The sequence below is a fragment of the Opisthocomus hoazin genome, chromosome 1 (assembly GCF_030867145.1).
Source record: "Opisthocomus hoazin isolate bOpiHoa1 chromosome 1, bOpiHoa1.hap1, whole genome shotgun sequence".
NCBI lineage: Eukaryota > Metazoa > Chordata > Aves > Opisthocomiformes > Opisthocomidae > Opisthocomus > Opisthocomus hoazin.
Window position 1 is genome coordinate 123,396,545 of NC_134414.1, and position 14,805 is coordinate 123,411,349.

Genomic DNA, 14,805 nt, shown 5'->3' on the forward strand with positions numbered 1-14,805 from the left:
CAATGAAGATGCAGAGACGTTAACCATTTATTTGTCCAGAACCTTTCATTGAAGTCAAAGGGAATGGAACATTCTTCCCTGTTAGACCAACTTTTTCCTCCTGAACAGTTAAAAAATTTCTAATGTTTAATTTGTGTTTAAATGTGGACACTTTTTTTATTCTTCTGTAGGTGGAACCAAGTTAGCCAAAACTGTAAGCCGTTTCCCTCCCCAGGAAGGACAGCGCTACTATTTTTTTTCAGACAAGTGTGGTTAGGAAGTAAATGATTTCTTATACTTAGACACTTTCCATATTAAAGTTCAGGATTCCAGCTCTCGGATCAAAAGCTTCCCCATGTACACTGTTTAAGGAATCTATGCAAGAGTTCCAAGGTAATTACTGCATTTGAAATAAACAGAGCAGACATGTTAACTTACGTGTTACCAACACTCTTCTAAATAAGAGCTGAAAGTTTATCATTTTCCCTGTTCAGCCCTAAGTTTAGGATGGAGTCCCTGGGCTTCACTGGAGCTTTGTCACATGGCTTATATGTAACCCTAGACAAATTTTCTAAATGTCCTCATGCCTGAGTTTGCTCGCTAGACCACCTCACAGGGGTCATTTACAAGCACAGAAAGAATCTAGGGCAAAGGATGTCCCTCTTAGCCCGGCAGCCAGAATTAAAGAATCCTCCAGTCTCTGTCCCCTAGCACTTCTGATCCCATTTTTTTAAATAAACTTGACAGAATGGTTCAAGTATCAAAGATACCAAGTTTCAAATCAGACCTATGCTGGCTGTGTGGAGGACACAGAGACCATAATTAGTGCTCCTTCTGCAAAAAGGCCTTCATTATAAACTCCACCACTACCTGTTTTGTTTAGCCTGCTGTCTGGCCAACCAGCAAGTAAGTAGCTTGGAACAGCCACATAATGTTTTCTCTTCTGCAGCCTGTAATTAGGAGATATTCTGGCATTGTGGAGGACCTTAAGAGAAAAGGAACAGGGTGCAGGGTATCACCCTTCCTTAGCTCCACAGTTCAAGTAATACCCTTTTTGCACAGCTCCCTGCACAACAGGTGCATGATTCAGACTAAGGGTTTGTCCATATTACTGCAAAAAATATTAATCAGAAACAGAAAAAGCTTAAGAACCTCTGTTGTCTTGCCACAACAGTTAAAACTCTGTAATAATCATTGCATTTGCAACACATAGTATTTCCTGTCAAGTCCTGAGTTCAGGGATTAAGCCCAGCCAGCTGATTTGGATTATACAGTAAATGCATCTTTCTGTGTACTGAACACGGTATGCTAAGAGCCATTGAATTTGGTTACCAAACGCATCCACAGTTTTTCATTCTGCATTTGTGCTCCGCTAGTTATGCACAGCAGAGAAGAGATTGGGCTGTGATCTGACTCTTAAAAAACCCCTGGAGTTCCCATGGCCAATACCATGCTCTATATGCAGTGACATTTTTCACAGGAGAAACAAATTAAAGCACCGGGCTGTCGTTCATCATTTTCTGACAAAGGTTTTTGAATTGGATACGTCCTGCTTTGGATCAGTGATTGATTTATTTCATATTTCAAAATGCTTCATTCCAGAGCTCTGTTTTGATTTCAGTGGGGGGAAAAAAAGTATGATTGTTGAAGGAATATACTTTTTCTAATTCCAGAAAGGTTAATATACTGACTGTGGCAGCGGAAGGATGTGTAGGGTTGTCCCAAAAGCTTAATTATTTGATTACACTACTTGATCTTTTCAGAAGTGTCTTATCAACATTTTGTCATGAGCAAATTTAACAATTGATAATTAGTGTGGTGCTTTGAAATCAGACATGCGCCTGCATCAATGGGAAACACACTGCATAAGTTTGGTGACTACACTGGTGAAAGGCCCTTCTGCTGCAGCACGTCTGAATTTAGACAGCCACTCTGATCCCGAAATGCTCGCATGTGGCTGAGCAGCTACCCTCTTCTTCCTTGATGGCAGCTTCCTTCGCAGCAGGAGAAGTGATCCTCACCAAGACAGAGTCATCACACCGATACTCTGATCCACAACTTTCTAGTTAGCAGCCTTTTATCATTCACCCATCACGAATGCAAAGGCTGAACAAAAAAAGTGACCTACTGACTTCTGTAAGGCAGGGGAGGGCTCCAGCCCCAAATGCTCTCGGGCAGAAATGTCGAGGGAGCATATTCCTGTGCCCAAAATGCCACGGGGACAGTAAAACACATTGCAGCAAAAACTGCTGCCAGAGGGCAAACAGTGCCCTGCACAGGGTAGGAAGAACAGTTTACAGACAGAGAGCAGCTTGTAAGACATCAGCTCTAAGGGGAAAATGGCCACTGTCTCTGCTCCCCTGAAGTCATCTTCATCCTTTTCTCCCTTGCAAATCAGGGTTTGCAGCAGTAATGGGAGGGGTCTAGGGCACGAACTTGGCTTCCCATTCCCTGCTGACCAAATTAGACACCCTCAAACTGGCAATGATGTGCCGATGGCACTAGAGAACACCATGTAGCTCTAAGGGATGAAAATGTCATTATCAGAGCCAGGATTAAAATACAGTTTCCCTGTGTTTCTTCTGTTCATACCATTCAACCAGTGACAATCATTCCTCCCTTTCCCAGCTCTGCTCCCAGTAAGAGAACTGAATGTTGTGCCTGGCACTGCAAATTACCATTTTGGCTTCCTCCGCTGGAGTCACTCGGGGCTAAGGGAGGGGGGTGCGACTTATCCATCAGCACAGCAGGAGACGGGACACCAGTTACAGGAACACTGGGGATGTAGTATGGACCTGGCATAGAGGAGACTGCAGGAGGGTACCCAGCTTTTGCTGCCTTGCCTGCTACATACACTGAAAAAGAAAAAGAACAGCAGTCAGCATCACACCAGCCTCCCACAGACCCACACAGCACACGGCTGAAACCTGCACGTCACCAACATTGGTGACAACACAGCAGGACACAAGTGGACAAATGAAACAAGGACCAATCTAAATTTCTGTAAGACTCAAAGAGCACTGAGAGGAGTTAAAAAAATGCACGTGTCGGGTCAGAGGAGCACTGCAACATGCCCAGCAACGGAAGGACATACACTGTTACAGCCGGCGTTACCGCTGCCATAATTTAGCAGCAGTTCAGCTTTAAAAAACAACTGATGACTCCAGTAGCAAGGATGAGGCTCATGAAACTTGACAGATCTGCCTAAGCCTGACCAGGAAACTTGCCGGGTTGCAAGGATTTTGCACTGTTGTAGAGGGCAGCTGCTTTGCATTGCCAGGAGGAAACCTCCCTGGATGCTCTCACCTCTGACCCGCAACATTCACTGACACGACAACAACTTTGGAAGAGGAGCATGACACTTTGGAGAAGGAGGCACAGCTGCTAAGGCAGGGAGGGCTCAGGGAATTACATTTGTAATTAATTTTGAGCACTCAACCATTGAGCAATAAGTCAGTTGCTTCACCCCCTAAGAACTAGTTCTTTAGTCAAGCAAAGTGCTCAGGGCAAAGAAAGCAATATTAGCAGATTCTCTTCCTGTTCTGCCAGGGAGCAGAAGCAGTGCAGGAGAAGATTTGAACGAGGCTCGGACAGGGTCACTCACGCGCCCGCGGGCAGCAGCAGGACTCAGGACAGCAGGGGCAGCGGACGTAACAGCAGCAGCTGTGTGGGCAGCACTGGCACCAGCAGATCCCCACCAGGAGGAAGAACAGGAATGTGCCCAGGATCACCAGGCCCACGAAGACCCACTCTGGAAAACAAGGGGAGAAAGGGTGATACACACAGGATTGCAATCACTGTGGAAGGGAATGTCAGCAACATCCTCCCAGGGGAGAGCATAGGGGCAGAACAGATAGGTGAATAATAGAAATGGACTCCCTGCAGGTCTAGGACTGTCCCCCTCTGCGTCAAAGTGGAAATGGCACACGACAGTGAGAAATGGAGCTACAGAAATATGGTCCCTTCTTGCGACGTCTCTGGCTGGCCGAGAGGCGAGCAGCAGAGAGGGCAGCAGCTCTGGTTCCCCAGCAAAGAAACCCTTCGCCCCAGAGCGGACCTGTATGAATGGCCCAGGACATGCTCCATTAGCATTTGGATCTCATCAAAGACTTGTTCTTCCCAGCCACGTTCATGCCCCGCTTGTGTGTTTGTTCCTTACCCACATTCTAGTTTTAATGGGAGAAACGATGGTGAAAAGCATGCTATAAATAGCCTAGTAAATGAGCCAGGCCTGCCCCTTCGCAACTAGGCCCACGCACGCAATTATTCTTTTCAATGTGCTGAACGAACATCCTATTCAGGCGCTGCAGCCAGCCAGGAAACCTAACAACCACATTTTCCCCCCCATCCCCCTACTGAAGCTTCAGATGATGTCTGCTAGGCCCCAAAACGGAATGGCTGAAAAATACCCTGAAAGGGACAGCAGAGAAGAACTGGTCTACAAAAAAAGGGATGGGGTTTGAATGGGAAGGTGAGCGAGAAAATGCTTCTCAAACTTTCCTGCTGGGAAACCCGCAGCGGCAGCAGCCGTGGTGGGAGCAGGCGCTCAGTCCACGCCAGGGCAGCTCCCAGCTCTGCATCCAGCCACCGCGCACTTCACAGGGGACTGCGTGCACCAGGCTGCGCCTGCCGCCACAAGGCAATTCCCTGAATTAAGGGAACAGTCAGTGAACACATCCAGACCAAGAAATTTCAATATGCGGAACGTGCAGGAGGCCCGGAGCTGGTTTTACGTTAGAGAGATGCACCAGCCTATCTAGCAGTCAGACCACTGGCAAGGGAAAATCTGCGGGGAAAGATGGACCCAGGTGGTTATTCAAGCACCTTGGAAAGATGGTAAGAAAGTAGAAAAAGAAAGGGTGGGGCTGCTTTGCAGCAGGGTAGAGTTCACCTCCGCCCCAGAGAAAAATAAGCGGCAGACCACTGTTTCTGAACAGAAGTCCAGCATTCACTAAGGGGCCTCCTGGTACGATATTATTCAAGATTGAGAAGTATTGATACAAGATGCAATGTGAGTACAGAATCACACTGCAAAAACAGTGCACCTCTCACCTGCGTCGCTAAGCTGAAAAGTCGAGTAAATATGATCCGACTGAAACAATCAAAACAGAAGTTTTTTCTAGTTCTTAATAAAATGCAAAAATAAGAAGTGTCATTTTCTATTAATCCACAGCACTCTGTTTGAACAAAAGTAAAAGCCTTTGCTTCGTTAGAGTTTTCCTTAACTCTTTTACAAATAATTCCCTTTTTTTAAAGCCATTTTTAATTTAGAACTTACAATTTCCTTTAAAAAATGTCAGTGAAATATGTGGCATTTACAAATCAAAACACTTCATTTCAGAAGTGTCAAGTAAAATATTCAAAAAATATAAAACATTTAATTTCTTTTTTTGGCTGAAACAGATAAATTTGATTTAAATTTGTAGATAATTTTGGTCCTTGGGGAATTTTTTTTTTTTTTTTTGTGAAGTTACAATATGCTGAGAAAAATTCAGCTAACGAATAAGGAAATGGCTGCAGGGAAGCATTCATGAACGGAAAAGTAAGAGCTGAGATTCCTGACACAGTTCCTCAAGTGCTGGTTCTAGGAGCCATCTTATTTAATATTTTCATGAATGACCTTGACACAGAAAATAAGAATGTGTTAATGTAGCTTGAGGGTAAGAGGTAGAGAAGCATTGTCACTAAAGATGAAGACTAGGATGTGTTATAGAAAGGGCCAGTTGTCCTTGGGCCTACAATAAGAAACATGAAATGCAGCAATATACTGAATTTCAAGGTACGCAGTAATACTTTCAAGGTCACACGTTCAAAGATTAAGAACAATTTCTGCCCTGAGCAGGACTTCATTAGCTGAAAACAACTGAAAAAGAAAAGAAAGTACACTATTTCATCAGAAGACAACTGTAACCAGTCATGCAATACAGCAACAAAAATGGTGAATGTAATCCTACACCCAGTAGAGGAGGAATTTCCAGCAACGTTACAGAAATTATTAATGCCATCATACAAGGCCTCCATATAACTTCATCTGAAGTTCCTGACGTTATACAGCTCTGGTCAGCTTTGTACAAGAAAAGATGAATTCAGGTTGGAGCTGCTGCAAAGCAGGGATTCAAGGCAATGAAGGAACTCAACAGCCTGCCTTGCAGCAGGAGAGCTGAAGCTTGCTGCACTAGTCTACTAAAAAGAAGGCTGAGAGCAGACGTAGCTGCTGCCTGTGAATATGCTAGGAGGACAAGTGCTAGGAGGAAAAGTAGGTATTGTAAAGGTCTTACATAAACGGGCATGAACAGGCTATGAGTAACGTAGATGGAAGTTAGAAGAAACACATCAAAGAAAGCGATACAATGAGAGAGAGAGAAAGGCCAAACCCAGATTACTCTTCAGCTTGCTAAGCTTACGGGAAGGATGAAATTACATGGCGCTCGGGATAGCAAGCAAGATAACGAGACACTGTCCTTTCCAGTCCTGTACTTCCTAAACTATGCCAATCTGAGCAGGGCAGCAGCTCGGTGGCTTTTTCTTTTGTCATCTTGCTCTCTATATCCATCACTGATACAGAGAAGCTGGTGAAATAGTATCACGCAACAGAGGTGGCCAGCCACAGCTATGCAACAAAGTTCAGACGTCAGATCTCCAAAGCTATTAGTGAACAGTTCACAACCACTCCAGAAAGGATAAAAGCCAGGTAGAGCAAAAACCCAAACAGCAAGTCCTTTATAAGACCATCTGTGGTCTCTCTGAAAACATTCTAGGAGAACAAAAGGATGTCAGGTTAGTATGTACATTGCAAGGTACTCACTCAGCACCAGGAGCAGATGTTTGAAATCAGTGTCCCAGTCACAGGGACCTATGAATCAAGAGGGATTTTACTTCACAGAAAGTCAGACCCATTTGCTTCTCTCACAAGGTTAGGAAAACAGCAGAAGAGCCTGCTGGTTCCTCCTTTATGCATGAAACTGGGATTCAACCAGTTTCAGATACAACTATGTAGCCCTGAGATTCAAAGGACTACCAAGCTGTGTCCTCGCTGTCTGGAAACTACTGTTTTGTGCCTGCAGGAGCATCTGCTTTGGTTTATTCAGATAACAGGCAATGCTAACAGCTGAAATGTGGTTTGCTGCTCCTTTTTACGCTTTCTTGTTATTTATACCCATGCAGTGACGGTACCAGAAAGCTACCAGGCCAATACACAAGAATTTTATACCCATTCAATAAAATGGTAAATAGCAGGGGGAAAAAAAGTGTTAGGTAACAGAGAATCAACTTCCATCAATGCTGAAAAGCCCAATCCCTCTCCTGCCATGCTGAACTTCCAGGAAGCTTCGGGTGACACTGGAGGTGGGGGAGTGTCTGCCTTCTCTGTTTCCATCTCTGGGACAGACTTGAAAATAGCTTCACACGTTTATGTGGAGTTGCATTTTTGCACAAACGTGTGAAAGAAACACTCTTTGGGCACTGTCAGGGGATGATCAGATGACTCAAGGGCTAAATGTTCCCACAGTTTTTCCCTTTCAAGGACAATCTGCTGCACAGTCTCTGCTCTGCAAGCAGTGACAGAGCTGGTGGCTCTCATTAGTTTGGCTAGCAAGGGATTTATCATGGGCACAGAGCTTTCATGTCTGGTCCAACCACCTGCTGCTACCTAGATCATGCCCTGGCCATGCAGCACAAGATGGGCTGTGCCACTGATGGGTTGCTAACCAGTGCTCTATTTCTAGCACCTCCTGTGCTACCATCTGTGGTGATGGCTGTAACGGTACCCGCAGGATAGGGTCTGGGGAGCGGAAGTTACTCCTGCACGAGAGCAGCTGACGTAAAAAGCCATACGGGCACACGAGGCTGCCGAGGTCTCGCAGGCTGGAGCAGCGTTACCTGTGTGCTAGCAGAGGGGAGAGCAGAGAGCTTGACATAAAACTTCCTATGAACAGCGCTGGCATTTCTGCATGCATTCCTGGCATGACATTGACCATCTCTGTATGTCGGCTCCCAGTACAGCCATTCCTCCCCCAAGTCCCAGCATCAGCTCTTTCAGATCTCAACCCAACACACTCTCCCAGTAAGCAACATGCTTTTCTCTTTTTATCCCCAGATAAAACACACATAAGACTGAAACATACACCACATAAAGATGCTGCAGAAGAATGAACAGAAAAGATGACAGAGGACCAGGCGATTGAAGGGTGAAATGACTGAATACCTGGCATAATCTCCACAGCAAAACTGGGCAAGAGATCAGCAAGCAGCCCTGTCCTGCCTAGAAAAGACAGAAGGAGGAGAATAAGGAGAGAGGTTACTGCAAGAAAAACACACTCCCCAGCCCCTGCCTCAGCCTCCAGTCCCCTTCCTCATCAGCCCACTTGCACTCTGTTAAGTGAATTCCTATCAACCATAGATGTCATCCTGCTCCATGCCTGGTGTCTGCCTCTGCACTTCTGCCATTTCTGTGTCCTTGAATTTTATCTTTATCAGCAGAGCTGTGGAGGAAAGAATCTGAAACAGAGCTTCTCCCATCTAGGCACAAAATGACAAGAAGAGGGAGGTCCCCTTAGCGTGGTTACACGTTAACATCTTTCTGGAGTTAAACTCTACACATGCAAAAAGCTCCTGGAAATGCACAACAGCCCTCAAACAGAAAGATTTTGTTTACTTTAAAAATGTACTGATGTAGTTTGGATGGGTGTGAAATATCTTTAACCCAAGGCCCTTGACAAGTCAGCCACACGCATCCAACACCCGTGGGTAGTGCTCTCTGTGTGGGGCTCTGCAACTGCAGAGACAGCTCCAGGAAAGGAGCCTTGAAGCACGACTGTGAGGATGTGCTACTTATTTCAAGATGCAAGAGCAATTTGGTGAGATTGTGTGATATAAGGCCAACTCTCATGCAAAGCAAACCAACCAGGGAAGGATTCATGTAGAAATATGTGGAATCACCTTGTAGAAGGAAAATTAAAAAAAGGCAAGTCAACTTCTAATTTATAATTGAATACAAACAAAATCCAAGCCCAAAAGCAGCTTGGTGCCTATTTATTTTGGCACTGAATAACTGGGATATTTCTAGTACACAGCAAACATCCTGCACGGTGTTCAGCTATAACTTACACACACCTGTGCATCGGCAGACAGCCCTACGTGCAGCTGTGCTGCGTGCTCTTCTAGATAGCACCAGGATCATGCTAGGGTTTTTTTTAAGACATGCATAAGGTAGGAGAGCTGCACTCTGAAGAGAAACATACATTGTAGATATAACAGAAGCAGCTACGGGTAAGCCAGTGCAAAAGTGGTAGAAAGCTACCTTTAACCTCCCCACATGCCCTTCAGGTCCTGCACTAAGCAGCACTCGGACACAATGATGAACTGGATCCCAAGTTTCTTGGCCTCTAGTCTGTCCTTGAAGCATGTTATAATCAAATTCCCACTGTCCGTTTGTTCTCAGTGCTTCAGCAGAGGTTCTGTAGAGATCAAAAACCCACAAGGATGCCTGCTAGAGCCATAATAAACATACTCTGAATGCAGTCAGTGCTTTGCAACCAGTTGCAACCCATCAAAGCTGTCCCGTACTCGCAGTAACGCCATCATGATGAACTGCTCCTGAAGCCTTAGCAAAAGATACAATGGCGATCCTTCAGATAATTGTTTCTCTTTTACTGCTTTGAAGGAGGACTCTGGCCATCAGTCTACTGCAACATTTTCATCCACATACACAAAGAGTTTCATGACATTCTTTGCAGTCCATTTTCTAGAAGGATCAAGTGTCCAAACTCCTCACAGCTAGCTTGTTATGGGCAAGTGCTCAGGTATGCTTTCTCCTCACAAGGCACATTCACAACATGTGTGTGGCTTAAGTCTTGGGTGCCATAAGCAGGCTCCAAACACAGGCACCAAATGTATGCCTTGTGTCACAGTATGGTAGATTTACATTCTGATTCATGTGCATATTAAATACATTCCTTATTTCCCCAGCATGCACAAAAAAATATGCAATTCTTGCATAGGCCATGTGTGTGCACGTCTGTGCGCATGTGTGTACGCAAACAACGTACACATGAACCACACACACACAGAACACATAAGCAGACACAGGCATGCAGCATGCATGCCAATTTATTATCTCCTCAGAAGCCCACGTGCAGCCCTAGTTCGAGAGCAGACACCAATGGACAAATAGCCAGAGGTATATAGCTATTTAGCCCTAATTTAAGGCTGGGATTTGTGGTACCAGAGGTCAGGGAGTGACACCTGCAAAGAGCAGAAACTCCATCTCATGAGTTCAAATAGGTGCCTGCTTTATTTTGAACTGACTCGAAGCGCCTTGAACCCTGCTAGTGCTGGTTCTTATGGTACCTCCTGATCCTGATTAAAGTGGGAAGAAGAATCCCTCAAAAATAACAGTGCCTGAGAACTTGGTAACTCGTTACAAAGACAGCCAAAGTAGTTCCTCTGTGCTGCCCACAGGCAGTCAAGGATCACCCTGCTTGTGTGGCCTCACGCTGCTCTGCTGAGTATCTGTGTGGGAAATCTCCTCCCTCTGCCCCACCAGCGGGGCCGCACAGCCCCGGGGGCCCCAGAGCCATGGGCGGGGGATGCCCAAAGCCCGGGAGGGCCTGAGGCAGCAGCAAAGCCACCGCGGCTCAGCCTGAACCCAGGTGACCGCCAGCAAGCACAGAGCCCACCTCTGGACTGCCATGCCCCCAGCAGCTGCCAGCCCACTGGCTCTTCCCCCTCCCTGCACCGGGCTGAATTAATTTGCTGATAACCCTTCCCACACCCTGAGCTTCCCCCTCAGCGGGTGAAGCCAGCAGGCCGGGGCTGCTGGCCGCCATGGTGGCCCCGCAGTTGCCACAGCAACGGGAGGCTCCCCGCCACTGCCCCTCACTGAAAGGCGACTTTCCTCCTCCCGCCACCGCTGCCAGCAACAAGTGGAGCAAAACCACCCCGGCAGCCGGCCAGCGGGCAGGGGCCCAGGGCGGCTCTCGGGGGCAAGGGCTGCCGCTGACCCTCGCCTGCCTGCCCTCTGCAGCAGTAGCTGTCGGAGGGGAGCCGGGACGGCACGGCGGCGGGTCGCGTGGTGCCCGAAGCCACGGCAGAGAGGGCAGGGTGTCAGCCAGCAAGGCCTCCTGTGGGACCCGTGGCTGAAACATCAGCCAGGAGGCGGCCACGGCACCCACGGCCGGCGCCCACCCAGCTCCGTCCATGGGTGTTCAGCTCACCTCACTTCCCTCTTGCTTTTTCCAAAGGAAACTTTAAGGTGGAGGGCTGGGGCTAGACAGCAGCTGGTGGGGAAAAAACAACTTTGTAAAACGTCCTGCCCAGAGACCATCCAGCCACACCACCCCTGGCCGGCGTCCCTGCCCACCTGAGCAAGGGGATGGCAGGGCTCCGAGACACGGCAGCTCCGCAGCCCCACTCGCGAGGGCTGCGTGTCCTCCGTGCGGACTCTCACCACCCAGCCCCAGCAGACACCCCCGGGGGAAAGAGGCAACAGGCGATGGCCCCGTTTATCGGGGTTGTCCCGGGCGGCTCTGCTGGAGCTAGGAGCTTGTCCTCGTTCCAGCATGGATCTGGGACACGATCCTGCCTCTGTTTCCACCGTGCTGCTGTGGGGCTCTGCCCACCCGCAGCGGCCTCTCATGGGGCTCCTCGCACATCCCAGGGCCAAGCCGGCCTCCAGGTGCGAGGGAGCCCCGCAAGCCCCCCGTCTGCACTGGCAGAGCACAGCGGGAGAGGGCAGGAGTAGGAATGGGAGAGAAAAAGCCAGGGGGTGCGGAGCGGCTCCAGAAGGTGCAGAGGTACGGAGGAGGCGAGCGAGGGCAGGAGTTAATGCACAGGAGGCAGGCGGGTGACAGAGCGAGACAGCAAACAGCAGCAGATCAGGGAGGACCTGGAGTCAAGCAGACAATTAGCATAGAGTCTGCAGAGAAGAGACACAAAAATAATTAGGGTAAGTGGTGCAGCTGAAAAGAAGTGATGACATGAATAAAGTACGCGCAGGTGCAGTCAGGCACATGGCCACTGGGTAAATACAGGAACATGGTAAATACTGGAAATTGCATAAATGTGATAAATATTGGGTAAATATGGGAACTAAGTTGGTTTCCCTGTTGGGGGCTGCCTCTGCAGCCCTACCTGCAGCAGCGGGACCACAGGAGGCAGCAGCTACAGAAGGAACTATTTCTTCCCTAGCAGCGGAAAAATTTGCCAAGCCGTGCCACAGCAAGAGGCCCCTGGCACAGGATGCTGCCCCGAGGGAAGGCTGGAAAGGACAGGAGAGGAAGTGTGGCCCTTGGAAAAGTATCTGATTTACAAGGAAGCTGCTGTGAGATTTATTGGGAGAGTATGGCTCTGCAATGAGTTGTTCCGTGCTCCCTCTGCTCAGAGTAAACTTTATCCTTTCTTCCCGTCCTCCTCTTCAATTGAAGGGAGAAACAGCAGCAGCCCTTCTTGGAGATCAAAGTTTCAGCAGCCAACAAAGACCTCCAAGGAGGCTGTTGCTATGGCTACCTTAGTAAGGGAGGTCTTTTAATCTTGCCAGTCTCCTTTGTGAGCAGCGTGTGGCTGTCGCTGGCAAATAAGGAGGAAAAGAGGGGTAAAAAAACCTTGGCAACAAGTAGCATTTCTAAATGGTGTGAAATAAATAACTAGGACTAGTCCAGGCTAGGACGAGGGGGATTGGACCCAGATTACAAAGGCAGCAGCACAGTGGCCCGGGGCAGGGCAGCAGTGCCTAGTGAGAACAGAACGTTTTGGGGGTGGGAGGACAGCAGCGGCCTTCCTGGCATCGCCTTCCCGGCTCTTTTAAGCAGAGGGCTCCCGTGCCGATCACTTTCTTCGCCTGCTGGCATTACCCGCCTTCGGTCACGCAGGCGCAGCTCAAGGTTGCAGAGCCCTCGCCGTGAAGTTGCTTTACAGACACCTCTTTGGCTGAGATCTGGCCCTCTCCTCCCCGACACATGGCCAACAGCACTGACATCTCTGCCAACTGCTGTGACCAAGTACTGGCGCCGATGCTACTGGCAGCTTTTCAGCAAAACAGAGCAAAATCCTAAAACCATCGTCTTGTCAGGGAAAATTTGGCCAAGAACTTTACTGTCTCTGAAACCACATCAACTTTTATAACACAGTCTCCCCTGGCACACAAGAGACTCCAAACCTGGCTATATTTATACCAGCTATTGAGTCATTTTGCTGAGTAAGAACTGTCTTATTAGCATTGCACACCATACACACACATCCCAGTAGAGATTTATCCTCTCTGAAAGCCAACGCATGTCTCTATTAGCACATTAATTACTGTGCAATATGCTGTGTGTATATGTATCTACATTCTTTCCAACCTATAGGTGTTAGACTTCATAAATTTTGCGTTTAGGCTATATCGATATTGGCTGGTAATATGAACTACCAAAGACGTCAGTTTACCTATGTTAAGTGCCAGCTGACTTTGGAAATTACAAAAACGTCAAGTGCTAGTCGTCGTTATTTAAAGCATAACAACAGTGGAAGCTGAAGCTTCTACAAGATTAACTATCAAATAATATTTCACTAATATATAATTTATGTAGTATTAGCTGCCAAACTGGATGGAAAAAAAAAAAGAGGCAGTAACTGTCTAGCAAAGCACATGGATCCCTAACCAAAGTATCAAACCAACAACTGGGATTACGGGATCACTTTCCCGCCTCTTTCAGGAACTTGACATGACCTTGGGAATAAAGCCACCATTTCGTGCAGCACATCTAAGCTACGTAAAAATCCCGTAATGCAAACATTGCCAAGCTTGCACAGATCTACGCATTTCAGGGTAGCCAGCTGTGCCTAGCTATACCTACCAGCCACTGCTTTACAGCTGTACCAGCTTGGGAAGGGAGCAGTATAGCTGCTTTCACAGGACTCTGCACCTGGCTAGTAAACGCTGGCTCTCAGAAAGGCTTACTGGGTTATAAGCAATCCCATGCAATTAAGCTAGACTGCTTCTAGATGTGAGGTGGGGTCATGTGCAGCTAGGATGGGGTATCTGCTGACACTGCCCTGTACTTCTGATCTGAAGGTTACTCCAGGCACCCTGCATACACTGCTCTGGTACACTTGCAGATCCCTTCAACAAAGGCTGCAATGAATGACTTTACTGAAGTTCACTGACATGCTCATATAAAAAGCAGAGCACAGGGGCTACGAATAACAACTTGATTAATAGCACTGTCTACGTTTCAAGAATCAGGACACTCAGCTGCTAGCTACTAAGATAGAAATGTAGCCTTTCTTAAATTTAGGATTCAGTCTTTTTGATTCAATCACAATAGTTCTAGAAAATAAAAATGTATAAAGTTACAAATGGATTCACTAGCCCAGCTGTAATGTCAGCAAAGGGTTCCACATTTCTAGTACAACACAGGTGTTTTACTAGAGAGAGCATCGCTTGACTCCTGTTGTGGAATTGCTAAGCCCTGTACTAGTCTAGTCCTGCCCCAGCTGAAGCAGAGTTCAGAGTTGCCAGCATGTTAGACCCCATTCAGAGATTCCAAATGCCACCAAAATACACGTATTTACTAAAAGTCTAATAGTAGTTTTTAATTTAAATTCTTTCCTTACTCTGAAGGAGGCTTACTACCAGCCAACCTCCTGTGTTTCTGAAGAGGTTATTGTCCCTCTTCCCTTGCCTGTACTGATTCCGCTAGAGAAGGTTGAAGTCCCTGACTAAGCAAGACCTACTGAATGGTCTTTTCAGCAAAGCACGTAAGCACGTGCTTAACATCAGGTATGCTTTATAAATCCTATCATCTTTGCTGAGCACAAATAGATATACATAAATGCTTATATGCTTTT

The 14,805-nt window shown here is 47.2% G+C and overlaps 1 protein-coding gene across 5 annotated transcripts in view; it reads right to left on the reverse strand.

Moving 5' to 3' along the window:
* Positions 1 to 14,805, reverse strand: part of ILDR2 (immunoglobulin like domain containing receptor 2) — a 43,367-nt gene that overhangs the window by 15,165 nt on the left and 13,397 nt on the right. For 3 of the 5 annotated variants that reach the window (XM_075434534.1, XM_075434524.1, XM_075434515.1), the window contains exons 4-6: positions 8,183 to 8,239; positions 3,584 to 3,730; positions 2,658 to 2,834 (exon numbers count right to left, since the gene is read on the reverse strand). In XM_075434534.1, the coding sequence (XP_075290649.1) occupies positions 2,658 to 2,834; positions 3,584 to 3,730; positions 8,183 to 8,239 (381 nt within the window). The remainder of the gene's footprint in view (positions 1 to 2,657; positions 2,835 to 3,583; positions 3,731 to 8,182; positions 8,240 to 14,805) is intronic. The other 2 variants (XM_075434553.1, XM_075434544.1) reach the window with 1 other exon arrangement.